This window comes from Brienomyrus brachyistius, chromosome 1, assembly GCF_023856365.1.
Source record: "Brienomyrus brachyistius isolate T26 chromosome 1, BBRACH_0.4, whole genome shotgun sequence".
NCBI lineage: Eukaryota > Metazoa > Chordata > Actinopteri > Osteoglossiformes > Mormyridae > Brienomyrus > Brienomyrus brachyistius.
Window position 1 is genome coordinate 18,841,768 of NC_064533.1, and position 17,851 is coordinate 18,859,618.

The window sequence follows — 17,851 nt, forward strand, 5'->3', positions numbered from 1 at the left end:
TGTGGCTGTCAACGTAGTGGGGGAACTTTAAGCTAACTGACGTGATCTGAAAGAAGATGGCTGCAACATGTAATATGTTTCACTTCTTAAATATAAATGGTTTGTAAACGAGCTTTCAGTAATCTGCTTTATTCTCACGCAGTTTTTGGGTGACGTAATCCCGGGGGTAATTGCCGTCTCCGGTGTCACTCCTCTTTAAATTCCGGGGGGCTGAATCTGGGGATGGTAGCCTCCCAGCTTAGTTTTGAGGCTTGTCCCAGAACTCGGGTGCAGAGCGGCAGTTTGTTAAAGAGCTCTCTGTCTTCGGCCAGCCAATATAGGGTACCTAGGACAGGATGCAGGCCGGTCACAGGCCTTTAATTACAATCCCCGTGGAGTTCATCAGTCGGCAGGAAGCCCCAGGGCTACGTTTCCCCGCTTCCTGATGTGACTCATCGGGGAACAGGTTAGGAACTTTATTCTTTTTTAAGGTTCATATTCTAGCTGCTGTCTCGGTTATAAGGATGGGTGTAATCTGCATCGAGCGCAATCAAATTGTACCTTTGTGCGCCGTTTCCACCAGAAAGTGTGCCGGGTAAATCTGTCGGCTGTCCGTGTCTTTCCTGGATTTATTTTTAAGTGTTGTAAAGGAGTTTGAACTCAGACCTCTTGGGTGAGATAACACGTCTGGGGTAATGTGAACTGGAGGCTGTGCTCTGTTCCTTTCGTGTTGTTATTTGATCTGCGATATGCTTCCCAGACTGACTTCCTGTCAATGGCAGCTGTTAACCAACCCACACCGTCAGAATAAAACACACTCACACAGCCCACAGCCGGCTCGTTCCTTGTCAAGGACTTGTACTGGGAATACATCATCCTGTGACTTTTTTGTGTCACGAAAAGACAAAAACAAATTATCTTGAAAGAAAAGATGTACTTGAAAACATGAAGGTGAAGAAGGAAATAGAATGTGTAAACTATGTTGTTTTCCGCGGAATTTGGTTTTATTTATTTATTTATTAGTCCCAAAATTGTTAATAGTGTAGGATTATACTGTGGTACAGGATTTTATAAGTTAACACAGAAAACTCAAAAGTAAATTAAAGGGATATTTTTTTACATATTAAGTCCTATCTTTTATTAATAGAAGCTTAATGTGGTGGGTCTAGGTTAGCTAAATTCATCTTGTGCAACCCCCACTCTGCAAAATTCATCATGGAAGACTGCACCACCTTACCACTATTTTTGTTCATGCATTTTATGCGACTTGTAGTTATGTGATGAATAGATAACTTCCTCAATAGATCTCATTGGCAGCCCGGTACCTCTCGAAGGAGTACTAATTCCTTTAAGGTGCTAACTCCTGTCATCACAACAGCCAAAGATGTCCACTTGTTTTGTTTTTGAAATCAGTTGAATGCGATTATGATCTGTGCATGGACATGAGGAGTCTGTAGCAGATCCCCTGTCATGTCTTTAATGTCTGCAAATACTAAATCCTCTCTCACTCATTGGTAAATCATTTCATAGTCATGAAACTTTTAAGTTTGTTTTCCGTCACGTGCTGCAGTTTGCAGGACATGCAAAACTCTGGTAGTGCTGCAGTCTGAGGGCTGATTGTTGCAGATTATTGCTAGTCACATCGCAACCTAACCGCTTTAAAAATCGCTAATCAATATATTGCACACCTGAGACCTCAGCAGGTTAGCAGAAGCATGAGGGTTGGAAAATGTGATTGGATTCCTCTTGGCTTCATTTTAAACCCTCTGCAAACCCCAATCCCCTCCAGGACATCTAAGAGCCCAGTGCTCATTCCTGATGAAACACATTTGTTTTGTTACAGATTAAACTGCAATCTCAGCTTTCAGTCGAATGTTTGTTTGCATGCTCGTTTGTTTTCATATCACATGCGTTCGTCCGTTCTGTTTTTTTTTTTTTTGTCCAAAAGTAAAGGACAGGAAAAGTGTCTGTTAAAAGCAGCTTGTGCAGAGGTACCCTGCTCCAGGATCATTTCCATGTTTGGGTCTTTCCTCTCATAATCAGGGAACTTTTATTATCAATGCCCTCTAGAGGGAACCGTTTAATAGGATTAAACTATATTGATGCCTCTAGCATTCTTTTCCTAATGCAGGTCACCACCTCTTGTGTTCATAGATTTTTTTTTCCCATTTAAATGTTTTTTTTTTTCTTCCAGAAAGGAAGGAAGCAAATCATGCATAGAACTGCAGTGAGGCCAGAACGAAATGGGAACCTGTCTTTTGAGAGGTTGGCTTTAAGTGTAGGTATGCGTTTGCCCGCCCTTTGCTGAACTTATGCCTGCATTAGGCACTGCAGTGTTTGTTCCATTCCTGCTTTCAAGGAAGTATGAGATGCTGATGTTGCTGTGGCTCCTTCCATGGATGCCGGGCCGTACACATTGAGCTTCTACCTTTAATTAAAATGCAGTATGCGACTGTGTGTTAGATGTCTGAATTAGATCATTTTTGGTTCAGTGTATGTATGTTCTAGTTATATGCATCCAGAGTTGATTTATATGCATGTGCCTCTACAGTGTTTGCTTGGAGGAGACCCCAGTAATCATTAAGGACACAATTTGCATACTAATTGCACTTTGAACTATCCCACAATTTCTTCCGCAGAAAAATATATTCAGAGCCAAAAAAAGTTAAGCACCCAGAAGTAACGGTCCGATTTGGTAATTTGGTACACGTGCAGACCAGCGATGGGTATGTGAGTGATTTAACTTGCAAGGAGCTGGCACATCTAGTCACCAGACACAGAGAATGCCTTGCAGATGCATTAGACAGCGTTACCGACACTTGACAGAGTTTGATAGGGGTCGCATTGTGAGTTTGATGCCAGATGGTCGTATCGTACTATTGCCCAACATGTGGGGGATGCCGATGTCACAGTCACACGATGTTGGGACCAAAGGGCACATGAGGGCACCCACACATGTTGTGAAGGTTCCAGTCGTCCAAGACAAACCACACCAAGGGAGGATCATCGTATTGTGCGCCAAGCATTACAGAACCCCATGACATCTGTGCCTGCAATCCGGACTCTCTACCACACTCGTTGTCATCCCGCATTGTGTCTCGACGACTGACATCAGCCAGATTATGGGTTCACCTTCCCATGTGTAGGCTGCCATTAACACCAGCGCAGAGACAGCTGTGTTTGGACTGGTACCGTAACCAGAAGTCATGGACAGATGACGAGTGGCGTCCTACCATTGTCAGTGATGAATCTCGGTTCTGCATTACCATGGATGATTGTCGTGTGCATATATGGTGACGCTGAGGGGAGAGGACCAATCCTGCCAATGTTGTGGAGAGACATACCAGCGTTACTCCTGGCATCATGTTGTGGGGAGTCATAGGGTATGACTTCATGGTGTGGGGAGCCATAGGGTATGACTTCATGGTGTGGGGAGTCATAGGGTATGACATCATGGTGTGGGGAGCTATAGGGTATGCCATCATTTCCTCAATTGAACATATGTGAGATCAACTCAGACGTCAACTCAGACCAAACGCCAATCTGCAGGATCTCGAGGGCCAGTTGCGACAGCTGTGGGCCGACTTGCCACAGGAGAGAATACAACAGCTGTATGACTCCCTTCATCACCGTATAGCCACATGTATCGAGGCCCACGGGAGTGCCACACCTTACTGACATGGGACCAGCAGTGTGCCCAAACTGTCAATTCTGTTGTCTGTTTGATCTTGTATTATAATCATTGCGATACAGTCAGATGACCTTTCACCATGTGCAGATTCATTTCATGCCCACCACTCCCTTTGGGTGCTTAACTTTTTTTGTCACTGAGTGTAGCTCTGATGTCTGTTTTTGCTCATTAGAGGTTCTCCAAGGACATCCAGGTCTAAAAGAACAGTGGGAATCTATTTTGTTGTGCATTTTTGGCACTGACTTGCCTCCCATCTGGATAAACTTATTGGAGAAAGACCATCTCTTTATTCCTTTGGCCACTGGCGTCACTTGGAAGGTCTGATACGGGCCAATGAGAAAGACCCAAGACTAGCACAAATACTGTGTCATCGTCATTGGACATGCTGCAGTTGTGAATATTCTGTACTCTTGAATAATCACACTAAGCTGGCCCTTGGAGAGGTTGCCATTTTCCCCTCCCGGCTTGGAGACCAATGCCTGAGTGTTTGAATTTACAGATGAAGGGAGTGCAGCCAAAAAGAGGCAAAGATTACATTATGATCAGTAAAGGAAAACAGTCGTTTGCCTCTCTGCTAGTTTGCCTGTTAGCATTGGGTGGCTGTAGCGACAGGGGTGTCCCCCCTCCTAGATGAGGCGTTACATCATTACAGTTATGTCATCCAGCACCAACAGAGGTCAGTGTCTGTTTGGGAGGTCTCACATCTGCTAATGGTTACAGCCGTGTAGTCTCTGAAAATATCCTGCCTGGTATTTCGGCTCGCTGCTGTGACTGGGCAACAGCCCAAGAAAAACAACTACTGACCTTATCTGCACTATAGAGGGGCCGTTTGGTTCCTTTTAACGAAGCACCACACCTTTTCAAATCGCTGACGTCAACACCGTAGGACATTTGATAGTGCATTTAAAGAAATTGACCAGAAGTACAATTAAGTCTCTGCATTTGGGTTGGTTTGTTCTCTAGGAAGAAATTATTTGGGGAAGATAAAAAAGGCAGCAATAACTTTTGCTAAAGCATGTGGATCTAATATAAACAATTGGAAGAGTGTGTATGGGGGGGGATTGAAAATAGCCAACTCTGATGCTATGGCACAGGCTGATAACTTCATCTTACCACTAATCCAGTATTAATTTTCCTTTGGGATGTTGTGTTCAGAAGGTGGGAGAAATTATATCAGTTATTGGTTATGTTAGGAACAGTTGTCTGTTCTTGGGCTTGTGAAATACACCAAGACCTCACAAAATGAAGACTGCTCATCTCCAGGAGTGCATGTGTGGAACAGAGAAGTTATCATCTGGATGTGGGTGCATTATCAGAAATTTGAAATAGTGGATAAAAAGCCTAATTTTTATTGACAATCTTTGAAAATGCTTTTATATAGGAACTTTGCTCAAGTCCTTCATATGGTTGTATACAGAAACAAACTTTTACCTGTCTTGTGTATATACCCTAGTATACCATCTGAAATTTACCATGGGCTGCATGTAATCGGCCATAACCCTACCTAGACATGCAATACATTATTGAACAAGTCACTTACAGCTGATTAGTGATTTGTGACAGACACATAATACACATTTAATCACTTTTATATGGCTGCTTTTTGTACTGGTTCAGTTCCAGTTAGGCTTGCCCCTTAACTGCTGGTCTACCAGTGTCTCCAAGGAATTCAGCTATCCATTTCACCAGTTTCCTTTGCCAAATAAGAGTTTTTCTGTGTATAGCAGGCAAGTGTGTGCTGTATATGAAGCAAATTAATTATTTTAAAAAGCAAAACAAAAATGTGGATGAATTAGATGATTAAATTTCCTACATGTCTCGTTAAATTCTGTTATTCGGAAAGAAAGTTTTGCACACGTGACTGGGGGGGCGCTGTTTTCATGCATCATATGTTTAGTAACCTATGTGGTTTTCCTTTGGTGACACCCCCGTGGAGTTGGTATCTGCCTCCAGTGTTTTGGAGAGGAAGTCTGGTAACTTAAAAATACATTTACACCCCTTACTCAAAACTTGCCGTCTTCCAAATTTAAATATTCTGGAGAATCTGTCTCAAGATCCCCGTAGAAGTGGGACCAGAGATCTGACTTGGATATAGATTTCCTCTGTAAGGAGCCATCTGTAACATGTAGGTTTTCAAATAAGTAATCGGTTATGTGTTCTATAACATGCCGTATATCTTTTTATCAGTTGTACCAGGCATCTGTGTAAGTCTGACTGATCTCTCCATCTTAGCATTATCCTGACGTGCACGCCGGTCCATGTTTGCGTCACGTTTCTTCACGGCGGTTTTTGGAGAATTCCGCATCGTCCGAAGTCCAAATGTGTCCACAGAACACCGTTTTAATTCAAAAACGCAGAGTGAAAAACTGTATGTCGTCGATGGTAAATCCCAGATCACCGCGCGATTCTGGAACTTCTGTATTCAGTGACTGCGGTTCTCATAAGTCATCTTTTACCACAGCAACAAAACGCAGGCAGGCTGTGACCCTCATGTTAACGATGTGTTTCACGAGAAACTTGATGACGAGAGATTTAACAGCTGAGTGTCCGTTAGTTATAATGGTGACACTTTACTTGAGGGGGCACAAATGATGTAGCATTAAGAAATTAGTTATGTATCAATTAACCACAAACTAAGCCTTGGTTACATACTGATCTCATGTTTGTTCATTATTAATGAATCGTGAAGCATCTTTTATCCCAGGCAGTTACTATATTTGTTACTATATCTGTTAAGTCTGTCAACCTTTGTGAACTACTGAAGAAACAAGTAATAACAGTGAAATACTGATCTCATGTTTGTTCATCAATAATGAATCATGATACATCTCTTCTCTCAAGTAGCAACTATATTTGTTCATGATTTGTACTTCAGTAATAACTGTGTTACTATATTGAATGTTTGTGCTCCATCGAGTAAAGTGTTACCGGAATAATAATAAAAAAAAAATTGACAAACCTGGGAGGGGGGATCTTTAATCTTTGCAAAGAGTGGTCAGTATTTCTAGTAGTAATAGCTATAAACGTACAGTTCACAAATATGCCAGCGTGTAAAAGATGATAACAACTGGGAGTTACTGGTGCTGGTCAGGTGCTTGATATCGGCCGCATGAAATCAGTAATTTTAGTCACAATAAACTTGCATTTTGTAAAAATATTGAGTCTGTTGTTTATAGTGTCTGGCTGCAACCTAAATATATAAGGAAACATTAGTGCACTGCGGGGGTTGCCTTCTAAAACGGTCTCGGTAAGTGAGAAAGATCTCAGTTAAACGAAAAAGCGCACCTTGCACGGCGCGCATCTGGCGCGTGTAGACCAGGGTTAAATGCAAATGCTGGTGTCAGCAGATGACATTAATCACCGCTAAAGGGCGTGATGTGAATGTTTGTACTCAATACTACTTTGATCAAGATACTCAAAACTGGGTGACAGCGCGCAAACAAAGAGAGCAAATGCGTCGGAGAGTGACACTTTTTTCGCGAGATGCCCGGCGTCAGTCAACAACACCCACTCGTTGGTGTACATACGGATAGTGTCATTCAGTAACAGACTGCGCTTGAACTTCCTCTTCAGAAATACTCAGGCGTCATTATCACAAAACCCGCTGTATGACCGATGGATAAAAGGATTTAGTGAAACAATTTTAAACGACCTCACAAAGACATTGGTTTAGAGTTCAAGATTCACAGCAACACAGATGAAAAGTTTTGCCCAGACCGTCTTGTAATTATTTTGTCTGTCTTACAAAATCCAGTTAAACCACCGAAGATATAATGTGGGTTTCATAAATGATTAGTTTAAAATACATTGTTGTGTGTGTTCTCTGTTTTCTCTGAAGCTTTTAAATGTTTGTTCTGCCATAGGCATAATGCAAAGACGAGCTGGAAAGGAATGCTAAGTTATTGCTTATACAAGCACATTTAAAAGGGAACAATATAGTTGCCACAATTATAGCAAGCACTGAAGTGGAGAAAAATACCATCATTATTATTGAAAGAGCATGGCGTGTTGTAGGGGCAAAGGATTGGATTAAATCCAAGATGCCCATTCTATGAGTAACAGCTATTATATCCTTGAGAAAGGTACTTAGCCCAAATCACTTACCGAAATTCCGAACTTTAAAACTGTAATGAATTCAGCTACTTTGGTTTGGAACATCTGTTGAGTGCATAAGTAGTGTGTTTATTTTTTTTATTACAGCATTATAGCAATAAGGGATGTGAGGCTGTGACACACCATTAAGATTAGACTGTTAAGGTGTGTATTTGTAGTCTATATGAAGGGAATATTTAACGGCTGAGGAAGGTAGCCTGGAACTAGTGTTATCCTCTTTACAAGCTTTACTAATGTCATGACAATGTGATATTTCTGCTCTGGAAGGATGAAATTCCCGCAACCCTGACCAGGATAAGCGGTTGGAGGTACTGTGTGGTTTGCATCCAATACTTAGACCAGCAGGGGACGATAGAGAGCAATATAGGCTGCCGTGGGGTATGGAATTTAGCCATGACAACTGTTAATTTTAAGGGTTAATTCGGTTACATTTCTGGTTCCATTAACATTGTAGAATAATATTTTGAATACATATATCTTCACGTAATCATAGGCCACATTATAATGTACTTTTTCAACTGGCATGTTTTTTGACTCATAATCGGAAAAAATAGGCCTTTTATACTGATCTAATGTCTTCTCTCTCTGCCCCCTATCCAGGTGAAGAAAAAAGTTAATTGATATTTTTATTGATTGCTGCACCCGATATGTGTACAGAGTGCGGTGCCGTCCGTTATGACTTCTATAGTTTCAGACCAAAGGCTTAGGAACTCTGAATCTTTTGAAATTATGCATGGCTGAACATTTGAAATTAGTTTGTGAGCCCCTTCCACCCCCGGGCGCTGATTCAGACTTGATTGGGGCATATCGGGCTCTATGTGCTTATTTATACAAGTCATCTGGGAACTTACACAGCCAGGGGACTGGCGGGAAGGGAAGGGAGGGGGGCGGGATGCGGACGGATCTCCAAATTATCATACACACTGATTATCACAACGAAGATGATCTTCATCAACAAGTTGGGCGACCTTAACGCGCTCACGTATATTATTTTTCTGGCTTCAAAAGCAACCTCGAGAAGATGTACCGTGTTTAGTTTTAAATATAATAAATCTAATGACACACGCAACAATCTATAAAATTATCATCATCTGCTGCATTTTCCTTACTGGCACAGAAACACTCCATCCATTCGCAGAAATCGCTCGAGGAAACGTTACATCAAAACTAATCATAACGATTAAAATCAGCCTTTCTGTGCAAGAGAGGGGCAATAGGCAAGTTGGAAGCAGACGCGAGGCTGTTTTATGTTGAATTTTGTCGGATCTTTTTTCAAAATAGAAAAATTACAGTAATTTTGATGAAGGCCAGCGCGCTTGCCTCTGTGATCAGTTAATTTAATTGAAGTTTTATTTTGCAGATTGGTTTTGACTAGGGTAGAGGCATGAGCTAATTGTATCCTGATCTTCGCCTTAAGGGGTTTCGAAGCCCTGGAGCAAGTATTCTCTGTATTTTGTTCTGACTACCTTAGCCAAGCTATTGCATTTCTCACTGGTGTAGCGGGGGAAGCAGATCGCTAACGAAATCCGAGGGAAAGAGAGGTGGAAAAAAAGACACTTGATGTTCATCAATGTTTCAGGTAAGGGCTGATAGATTTGGTTCGGTGTTATTTGCTGAGGCGGGCATGGCTGAGACTTTTTGGGCGCAGCAGCTTTTACGCATGTGCCAGGAGTGAAGCGCCACAGTTGTAACAAAAAAATAATTTAACCACTTCGTGGGAAATGTGCGCCGCTTGATCGGAGTATCGGTTTTAAATACCAGTGGTTGAATTTTTTTGAAAACAATGGACTCCGGGCTCTAGAAGAAAATCATCCAGCCCACGACGAGAAAGCATTTACGCCCTTGGTGCGAATAGGCTCCTGGCGCGTTGAGTTCAGGAAAACGTTCGTCCTTTCTTAGCTGGAATGAGCCTTGCACCCATGTTTTATAGCGCCGTGAGATCTCGGCAGAGGCTTTTTTGCTATATCTTTGCCACTTTCATTTCCTAGGTGTCCCTGATCTGCTAGTGCCAATGAAAGACGCCATTGTGGTGAAGGAAAATTGCCGGAGGGTTTTTTCTTTAAAATTATTATTCTCTTTTTTATTGTTTATGCAGGAAGTATTCGTGCCAAACATGCCGCTAATGATTGTAGAGATCGCTTCATTGTGCTTGCAGTGTTTTTCGTTTCTTTCTTTTTGTAAACCGAGACTAAATGTACGTGGGGTTTTTCCTGTCGTTCGCTTGGAGGGGGTGAAGCCCCAATCATGCGCTGGGATTTTTCCGACACCCTCGGTGAACCGGTAGTCGCAGGCGACCCGAAATCTGCAGCGGCATTGTCCTTTCTGTTTCTCCCTGTTAACTTCACACTGTCGCCCGTCATATCTCTGAATGCGCCGGTGTGGGTACGGTGGAGATCGTATGCATGTGGAGGTGCGGCGTGCGAGAAACGCTTCTTCTCCGCAAAATGTGTAATTTCCCCAAAAAGGTCTTTTTCTAGCGATAGCTTAAAGCGTCCGTACGGCAAAACGCGTTTCGTAAATCTTATTGTACCATATGTTACAATTAGTTAAAATGCGCTTTAGGTTCCACGCAGGGTATTGAACGACCCACACTAGTTGAACGCTGAAAATGCACTCGCGATAAGTGCCGAAGGAGAGACGCGGTTTATGTCTGAGAAAGGAGCAGTAACTAAAATGTGAGTACTTCGGTCGAGTTAAGTTCTTGCAGTTTTTTTTAATAAGTCGTTTTTTCTTCCAAGTTGTGTGCGACGCTGGTAAAAGTAGCGAATAATCTAACAGAACCGGGCTAAAGAAAAAGGGGGGTTTAAATCGTGTGTTTTTGGCGAAGGTATAGCATTTCTTGCCATAGGAAATCAATCTTAAAACTCGGAATAGGCCAATGACCAAAATAACATATCATATTACAGTAACTTTCAAGGTTTTTGTGGCGTTTAGTTTTCAAAGTATTAAAATGAGACGCTGGGCTCTGGTTGTGTTCCCTTAACTAGCTGAGTCCTACCTACGGGCCGGTTCCTGTAGGAAAAGCCGTGAGTAGACGCTAGGGGGCGCTCTAGTGGCTCTGAGAAAAGGTTTGTTTTGTTGCACTACTTTTGACATGCCTCCTATTTGGTTTTTAACTTTGCGGCGCGGTATTTTGTGAAGTGTAGCAAACATGCGTATTTTAAAGAGAGGTGTAACTGGAAGGTTAAAGTGTCGCTGGGAACAGGGTTCACCCAGTTCAACCGCGTCATTTCCCCTTCGCCATGTCTGTTATAACGCCTGAAAACTGGTACCAATCTGCTACATTCAGTCCTAGTCATTGGGTTACACAGTATCGGCCCCTTTTATTTTTTTGACATTCAATTAATAAAATGTGCTAAATTACAATCTGCTTCTGGTTGATTACTTGGTGCCAAAATAGGGCTGGTTCACTCTGTGCCCTTGAAACGAATTTTGTGCAATAACAAAATTTTGCGTAATCAATCGTTCCGTTAGATGTAAAGTTGCTATATCTTAAACGTGCTCCAAACTGATTTGAACACTTCAAACGGTATTCATATGCACCCAATAAAAATACACCCAGACCTTTTTAAATACACTGTGCTTTAGCAGTTAGACTACAGCCAGATTTTAATAGCTCAATCCCATTTAGGATAAAGCGCCTTAGGAACGGGAGTTAACATAACTTGTGTGTGACATCCATCCTGGACACTCAAATCCAGATTGGTACATTTCAGTAAAATGATCTGCTTTGTATTCAAGTGTAGTGGACTGCCCCTCTCCAGAATTATGTTTGGGGAAATCCTCGTTCTACATATTGAATCAAACACTGTTAGTGCAGGATAATATCTGCAATACCCCCCCCCCCTTTTGAAACGCAGAAAAGTTTTTAGAATTATTTAAAATGTAAGTTATTCCATAAAACCTGGTTCAGGAAAGCTGTCCATTAAGGGTGGCTGAAATGGATGGTTAAAGATTAGTTTTATCTAGAAATGGTGCAAATTCCGATATTCTGGAACTTTAAACTATGGGGGACTGGTATAAGCAGCAGTATGGGATTCCACTAAAAACAAGATATCAAACTGATCATTTAAAGATCATTATTGCATATAAAAATTAAACTACTCCCTGCATTTGTGACTGACTGTGATTGTAAACACTTTTCAGCTGTGTGTACTATCAACCGCCTCAAGCTATTCAGTTTTTGGTACATTATTAATAATATATTGTTGAATATATTATGGGAAAGTGACAGCTTGCTCTTCAGTTCAGGAAAGGAATATGTTTAGAGATGCATATTCAAAGATCTTTGGTTTGAAGGTTCTTTTTTACCCCTGGCATGCAGAATGTTGGCTTTGAAAACCCCAGACAGCTGGCAGATGAACCGTGAACTGGAGCTGTTTAAATGTATTTTTTTTAATGTATAGTTTTAAAAATACAGGGATCTGTTTTCTCCATTGATTTTAAATCTTAATTTTTTTCCCTCCTCACACACTGACAATGTACAGACGCTCCTCTACTTAACAACTTTCAGACATACGAACAAAGAGGACTGTAAGCCCAAATTGTGTTAATTGGGCTCCCGTTTCCTCACTCATCTACCTGCCCATTGACATCACAGGTCATCAATTTTTTTTTCTACGCAGCAATCCCGCCTAGTACGACTTCTGGCCGCTACTCCCGCCGCGCAGCAGCGTAGCGTGCGTACTCCCATCATCCTAGTTCTTTGTACTTTCGTATACCCTTATTCAACATCATTTTAACGACTTACGAACATTTCAAGTAACGAATGCCCGTTTGGAACGCAACTCATTCGTAAGTAGTGGAGCGTCTGTATTTGTCATTCTGTTGAACCAACCAATCATTAAAGCAGGTTGTCTGCTGTTTTCTGGGTGCCAATGCAGTGTAGTTGCGCTTCTGATTGGCCAAAATGATTCATACTACATACACTGGAGTTTGTGACCATCTACATCTGTGTGGGTGTCATCTGTCACTATGGTATCCTCCTGCAATCCAGAAACAATACATGCAAACCTTCCAGAGTGCGCCCTGTGTTTTAATGGGATGCACTCTATGGTCACTGTACTCAATAATAATAATTGTAGAAGATGAATGCATGTAGTTATATAATGTCCAGAAAGTAGAGCAGTATTTTAGGGCCTGGGTTTGTAAGGAAGGTTCCAGGGTCTCATCCTTGGAGATGACTTCTTGTGCAGGTCCTTAGTAATCCTGTAAACATGGTGTTAAATTTGACAGAACCATTTCCCAGGAATTATTTATCTCTATGAATGCACCGCTGGGGTCAATGAAGTTCATCGCATCGTAGAACTTCCTAAGCTGAGAACAGCTCTATTTAAACGTACCAAACCCCTGTACTGTCACACAGTTCGCTGTTGTTTTATGTTTGCCTATTCATTTGTCTGTTGTTTGTTTGTTTATATTCCATTGAGAAAAAGAGCTGTAAATTCCAGAATTTCCTTTGGAAGAAGCGGCCATCCTCCTCCCGTTTGTCATCTAATCGCAAGAGTAGAAATTCAAAGCATTGAAATGCGAGAGCAGCACAGCTTCTCTGAGTAGCACAGCTGCAACGTGTCGCACAGCCGCCGGATCCCCCTGCCGTCAGCGCATCGCCACACGCATAAATAACCACGCCGTCACTGCCGCAGCCTACGTATGTTGAGATTGGTTACGTGCCGCTGTGGCACCCTGACATTTTTATTCAATTACACGTCCTCTGTGCCTCATTAATGTCCCGCGCCGAGCCGTTAAATGATGACTTTCTGAAGGCTGAGCTAATTGGGCCGGAATTAAATCAAAACTTTGACCTGCCTCCTCGGTATTAATTACCGCTCGGGTGGGGATGGTGCGGATCTACCTGTCAAAGGTTAGCAACTCCAGGCGTCGCTTGCAACTTTTTGAACTGCCGGCTTTTAAAATTCATGAGCACGGGCCCCGGCTTCGCATTACAGGTTTATTTTAATCTTTGCCCATTGATTTTCATGTACCCTTCATTTTTAATGTTATAAGTGTGGGAGTCTCTCATTAAAAGTGTTTTGAAACTTGGGAGAGCTTCTGCTGGCCCCTTTAATGAGCACGAGGTGCTGAGTAGCGGGGTGTTGCACAGATGTGATCCAAAGACTTCTCCTCCAGCAAGTGCTCCTCTCACCCCCATGATGTCCAAACTACCTTCTGGGCAACATTACTGGTAGCACCTGGGTTTAAATCCCCAAGTCGACGTACTTCTTTGTCGGGCATTTTTATTTTTTATTTCTTTGCTGCCTGGGCAAGTGGTTTTCTCTGAACTTACTTCCTGTCTCAGATTAGTCAGGGGAAGCGAATTACGTGCAAACACAAAGAGCCGTTCCTCCTCACACTGCCAGTGTGCACCGCAGACATCTCCTTTTGAAGAGCACATGTCGAATTCCCCTGTTCCCTCTCTCTCTCTCCCTGCAGGCCTGCTGGCTTGCAAATCATTATAAAATTAGATTTAAAACTATACATGTATTCTGCCTGCTCTTATCACTATCTGCACAAGCTGCATATAGATCGGCTACGGATCAGACGTCAGCGTGAAGGTCTCGACTCGGAAGACAGCTAATTGCTAATTGGGTATAGAGGTGTGAAACGGCTTGCACTAACCAGAATTAAAATGTAAATTAAAATGAGGGCAGCTTTTCTTTTTCTAAAAGGGGGGTGGGGACCCTTCCATGGTGCCATGCCTGGCTACCATACTAAAAGGGACAAAAACCTCCTCCTTCCACGCTCAAGGGCTCCCTGGTCCCAAACCTGTATAGTCCTTGATGTTTAGCATATCGATGCAGATCTGTACTGGATATATAGAATTTTTTTGTTCTTTTACTATATAGTGTCTCGTTTACAGTGTGATGTATATATTATACGCACCCACAAGTCCTTAATGCACCTCTTAAACTTTGTAGTCATCTTTTATTTGGTGTTGTATTTGTGTTTTAGTTATGGATGGACTTTTGGTTCCAAGCCTCCGAGTGCTACTTTTACACACTGGTTGGAGGTAGAGGGATTTGGAAAATGGTCTATTTATTAATTTTCCCTCCCGTACTTGTTCCAAAATGTCAAGAGAATTTGTTTCATATGCAAAAAAAAAACGATGCCGACCAGGAAGTGTTTGTCAGTTACCTGAGGCAAGATCCATCCATCCATCTTTATCCACCTCTGATCCAATTAGTGGTTTGGTTAGTGACCCAGAGCCTTTGCAGTGAAGTGGCTTGGGACTGAGTGCTCTTCACACACAAACACACACATAGATACCGAATTGCTCAGGCTAGTTTTCACAAATTCGACACGCTGTCCTTGGAGACAGGCTGCTGAAGAGAATGAGCTTTTTTAAAATATGTCTATCGTGTGCTGCTGTATCATTGGGAGCTGCTGTTGATGTAGGGTGTTTCTGGGCTATGATCCTAACATACTGAATATAAATGATCAGAGAGCAGTTCAAAGGAAATTACATCATTCTAACTCCAGTAAATGGAATATAAGCACTGCTTCACTTTTTTTTTTTTTTAAAGAAAAAAACTCTAATTGGTTCAGGGCCTTGATTCCAAATCCAGGCCTTGTTTTCAGTTCTTCGGGTTAGTTGACTGATTCTGATTGGCTGCAGGCTTCACACCTAGCTTGCAGGTAAAGGAAGGCTGGAAAATCAACAGTGCTTGGCCTTTGAGGACCGTGATTTGAATAGCCCTGGTCTAGTTATTGTACCCCAAGATGTGTATTATAGCTGTAACTGTGATTATTTGGTTTTACATTTGCCCCATTTGCATCTTCCTACTGCGTTTTTTTTAAACTTTAAGTATAATTTGACTCTTGCTTTTAAACGCAGAACCTGTGAGTTTGTAGGAGATGGGGAGTAGGTGTACTAGGCATTGACACAGAGATTAGGGGGAAAGGTCTAACAGAGATGCTCTGGGAAAACAAAGATGATTCTGTTTAGGCTGCACTTGTAATCTGACTTCTGAATGTTCTAGAAACTGCCATTGCGGTGCCAAGCAGAGGTAATATAATCAATACGGTCAGCAGCTGAAATTGTAGTGAGATGGATAGTTTGTGTGTGTGTATATTTCTGTTGTCTTGCAGACAGGAGAATACAGACCGTGTCAGCTTGCTCAGTGGGCTCATGAACTTGATCAGTTGATATTAGCAGACGGGTGGTGAAGCTGGTGGTCGGTCATGCACTGAAATGCCCCGTATTCCAGGCTTACTTAAGTCTCTAAAGGGTCCATGAATTTTGAGTTCAGTAGAAAAAGAACTTGGGACACTTCACTGCCAATATGTACAGACATACCAGAAGTGATTGCAGGTCGGCGCCGAATATGAGACACAGGATAATATAACAAGATACACAGGAGAAACTTTGCAGTACAATATATGCAAAGTAAAGAATACAGTACAGATTACAAATATACAGGAAGCAAAGTGCAGAGATGTCTTAAGGCGGTAAATTAGTGAAAGGGGCTCTGTTCAACTTTTGTTGGTTTTGCACACTTACCAGTAAGTTGTGAGGGTCCTTGGGTTGTTGTGATGTACTCTGACAAACAACTGAATAGGTGTGTAATGGGCGCTGATTAAGGGGAGCCATCAGCTCCGTGATGGAGTAACGCTATTGCTGCATGTGGACATCACTCAGCTAGGGCTTATATAGGGGTGGGCGGGGCCACAGGAGCACTGGCCAAAGCTGATTGGCCCCCAAAGTACCCCTTCCCCCGTCACTCCCCGATTCAAAGCATATCGTTGGCTAATAATAAGGTGGGTCACTGTATAAACTATGGCCCCTCATGACCCTCACATTAAAAAAAAAATACAGAATTGCCTATTTTTCTTGGACTGGCCCTATAACAGCCTGAAGAACTTAGACAAAGTGGCAAGAGAACGTGTGTGTGTGTGTGTGTGTGTGGTTATGAGAGCTCACAGACATGTATATGGCTCTTCACTTTATAAGTATCAAAAGCATGTTGTATATAATATAGGAAAGTAAGTCCTTGGTAGATTAATGCTCAGTATATTAAATTAACTAATTTTCACCGTGCGAATTATGATACGGTTTTTTTCGTGCTTTGTTTCCATTAATGGTGCCTACAAACTTGTGCATAATTTTAAATTGGAGCAACGGTATCGTTAAAGTCATTAAGTCAAGTGCATATTTTAGAGTCTAGGAGGCATTTGTGTGCAGTGATATAGATAGCCTAGGGAGGGGTGCATTGTTCAATTGAGGTCACATGTGCCCACGAGACATTTTTGTACTGTGGAGGTTTAAGGTAGAACAGTTGGGTTCATGGTGCTTAAATAATACATTTCTATGTTTCAGTGGAAAAAAACAGAAATTTAAAGACAACTTAGTACTGGGCGATATGGTTATTTGATCATTTAACCTCTCCTTTGACACTTCTGTATATCTTTACTCAAAACGTCACGTGTTTACATAAAGTCTTGGATTCCGTTTGTTACATTACGAGTTGTTAACACTTCCACAATCCCCGACCTTTTTTTTCCTGTCTTCAGAAAAGAGCGGTTGTATTTCTGATCCGTGTCCTGTTGTGTGGATAGGTCACAAGGCTATAGTCCTCAGTGTGTCGATTAGATTTTCTTTGAGATTTTACAAAATGTCCAACAAAAACCTTAAATTTGAATTACATTGAAATCAACTGCTTCAAAAATAATGCGTATAACGTTTCCTTGGATTAATCTAAACATGACGTATTCGTATGTAGCCTACACGGGAGAAGGTATTGGGCTCGCTCGCCTTCTCCTATCTGCAAATTGTCCCCCGTACAGGATCCGATACCCCCCCACCCCGGAGTGTGACTTGTGATGTCACCAGTGTCGCAGGTACGGTCAGGTGGGTGCCGGGGTGTCGTTTGCCATACAGTGGAGACATGTACTGCGATGGGTAATTTAGGGTGAACGAGGCACGGATTATAAGGGATAAACATCATGGCTTGTACCTGGTGTCATTCAAGGCAGAGGCGAAGTGCAGCTGAATCATGTCCAGCTGGAGTGTAGTAAAACTCGTTTGCCCTCCCACGTCTCCTTGCCTATATAAAAATCCTATAAACTTCT

General features: G+C 42.1%; 1 protein-coding gene across 5 annotated transcripts in view; it reads left to right on the forward strand.

Annotated features, from left to right (window-relative positions):
- The first annotated feature begins 230 nt into the window (after positions 1–230).
- The window catches only part of LOC125742193 (BTB/POZ domain-containing protein KCTD1), a 36,099-nt gene continuing 18,478 nt past the window's right edge, over positions 231–17,851 (forward strand). Inside the window, exons 1-2 of one of the 5 annotated variants that reach the window (XM_049013974.1) lie at positions 231–445; positions 2,174–2,257. In XM_049013974.1, the coding sequence (XP_048869931.1) occupies positions 2,192–2,257 (66 nt within the window). In that variant the 5' untranslated portion in view covers positions 231–445; positions 2,174–2,191. Of the gene's footprint in view, positions 446–2,173; positions 2,262–9,021; positions 9,363–9,407; positions 10,459–17,851 lie in introns of those variants that run through there. The other 4 variants (XM_049014012.1, XM_049013992.1, XM_049013984.1 and 1 more) reach the window with 4 other exon arrangements.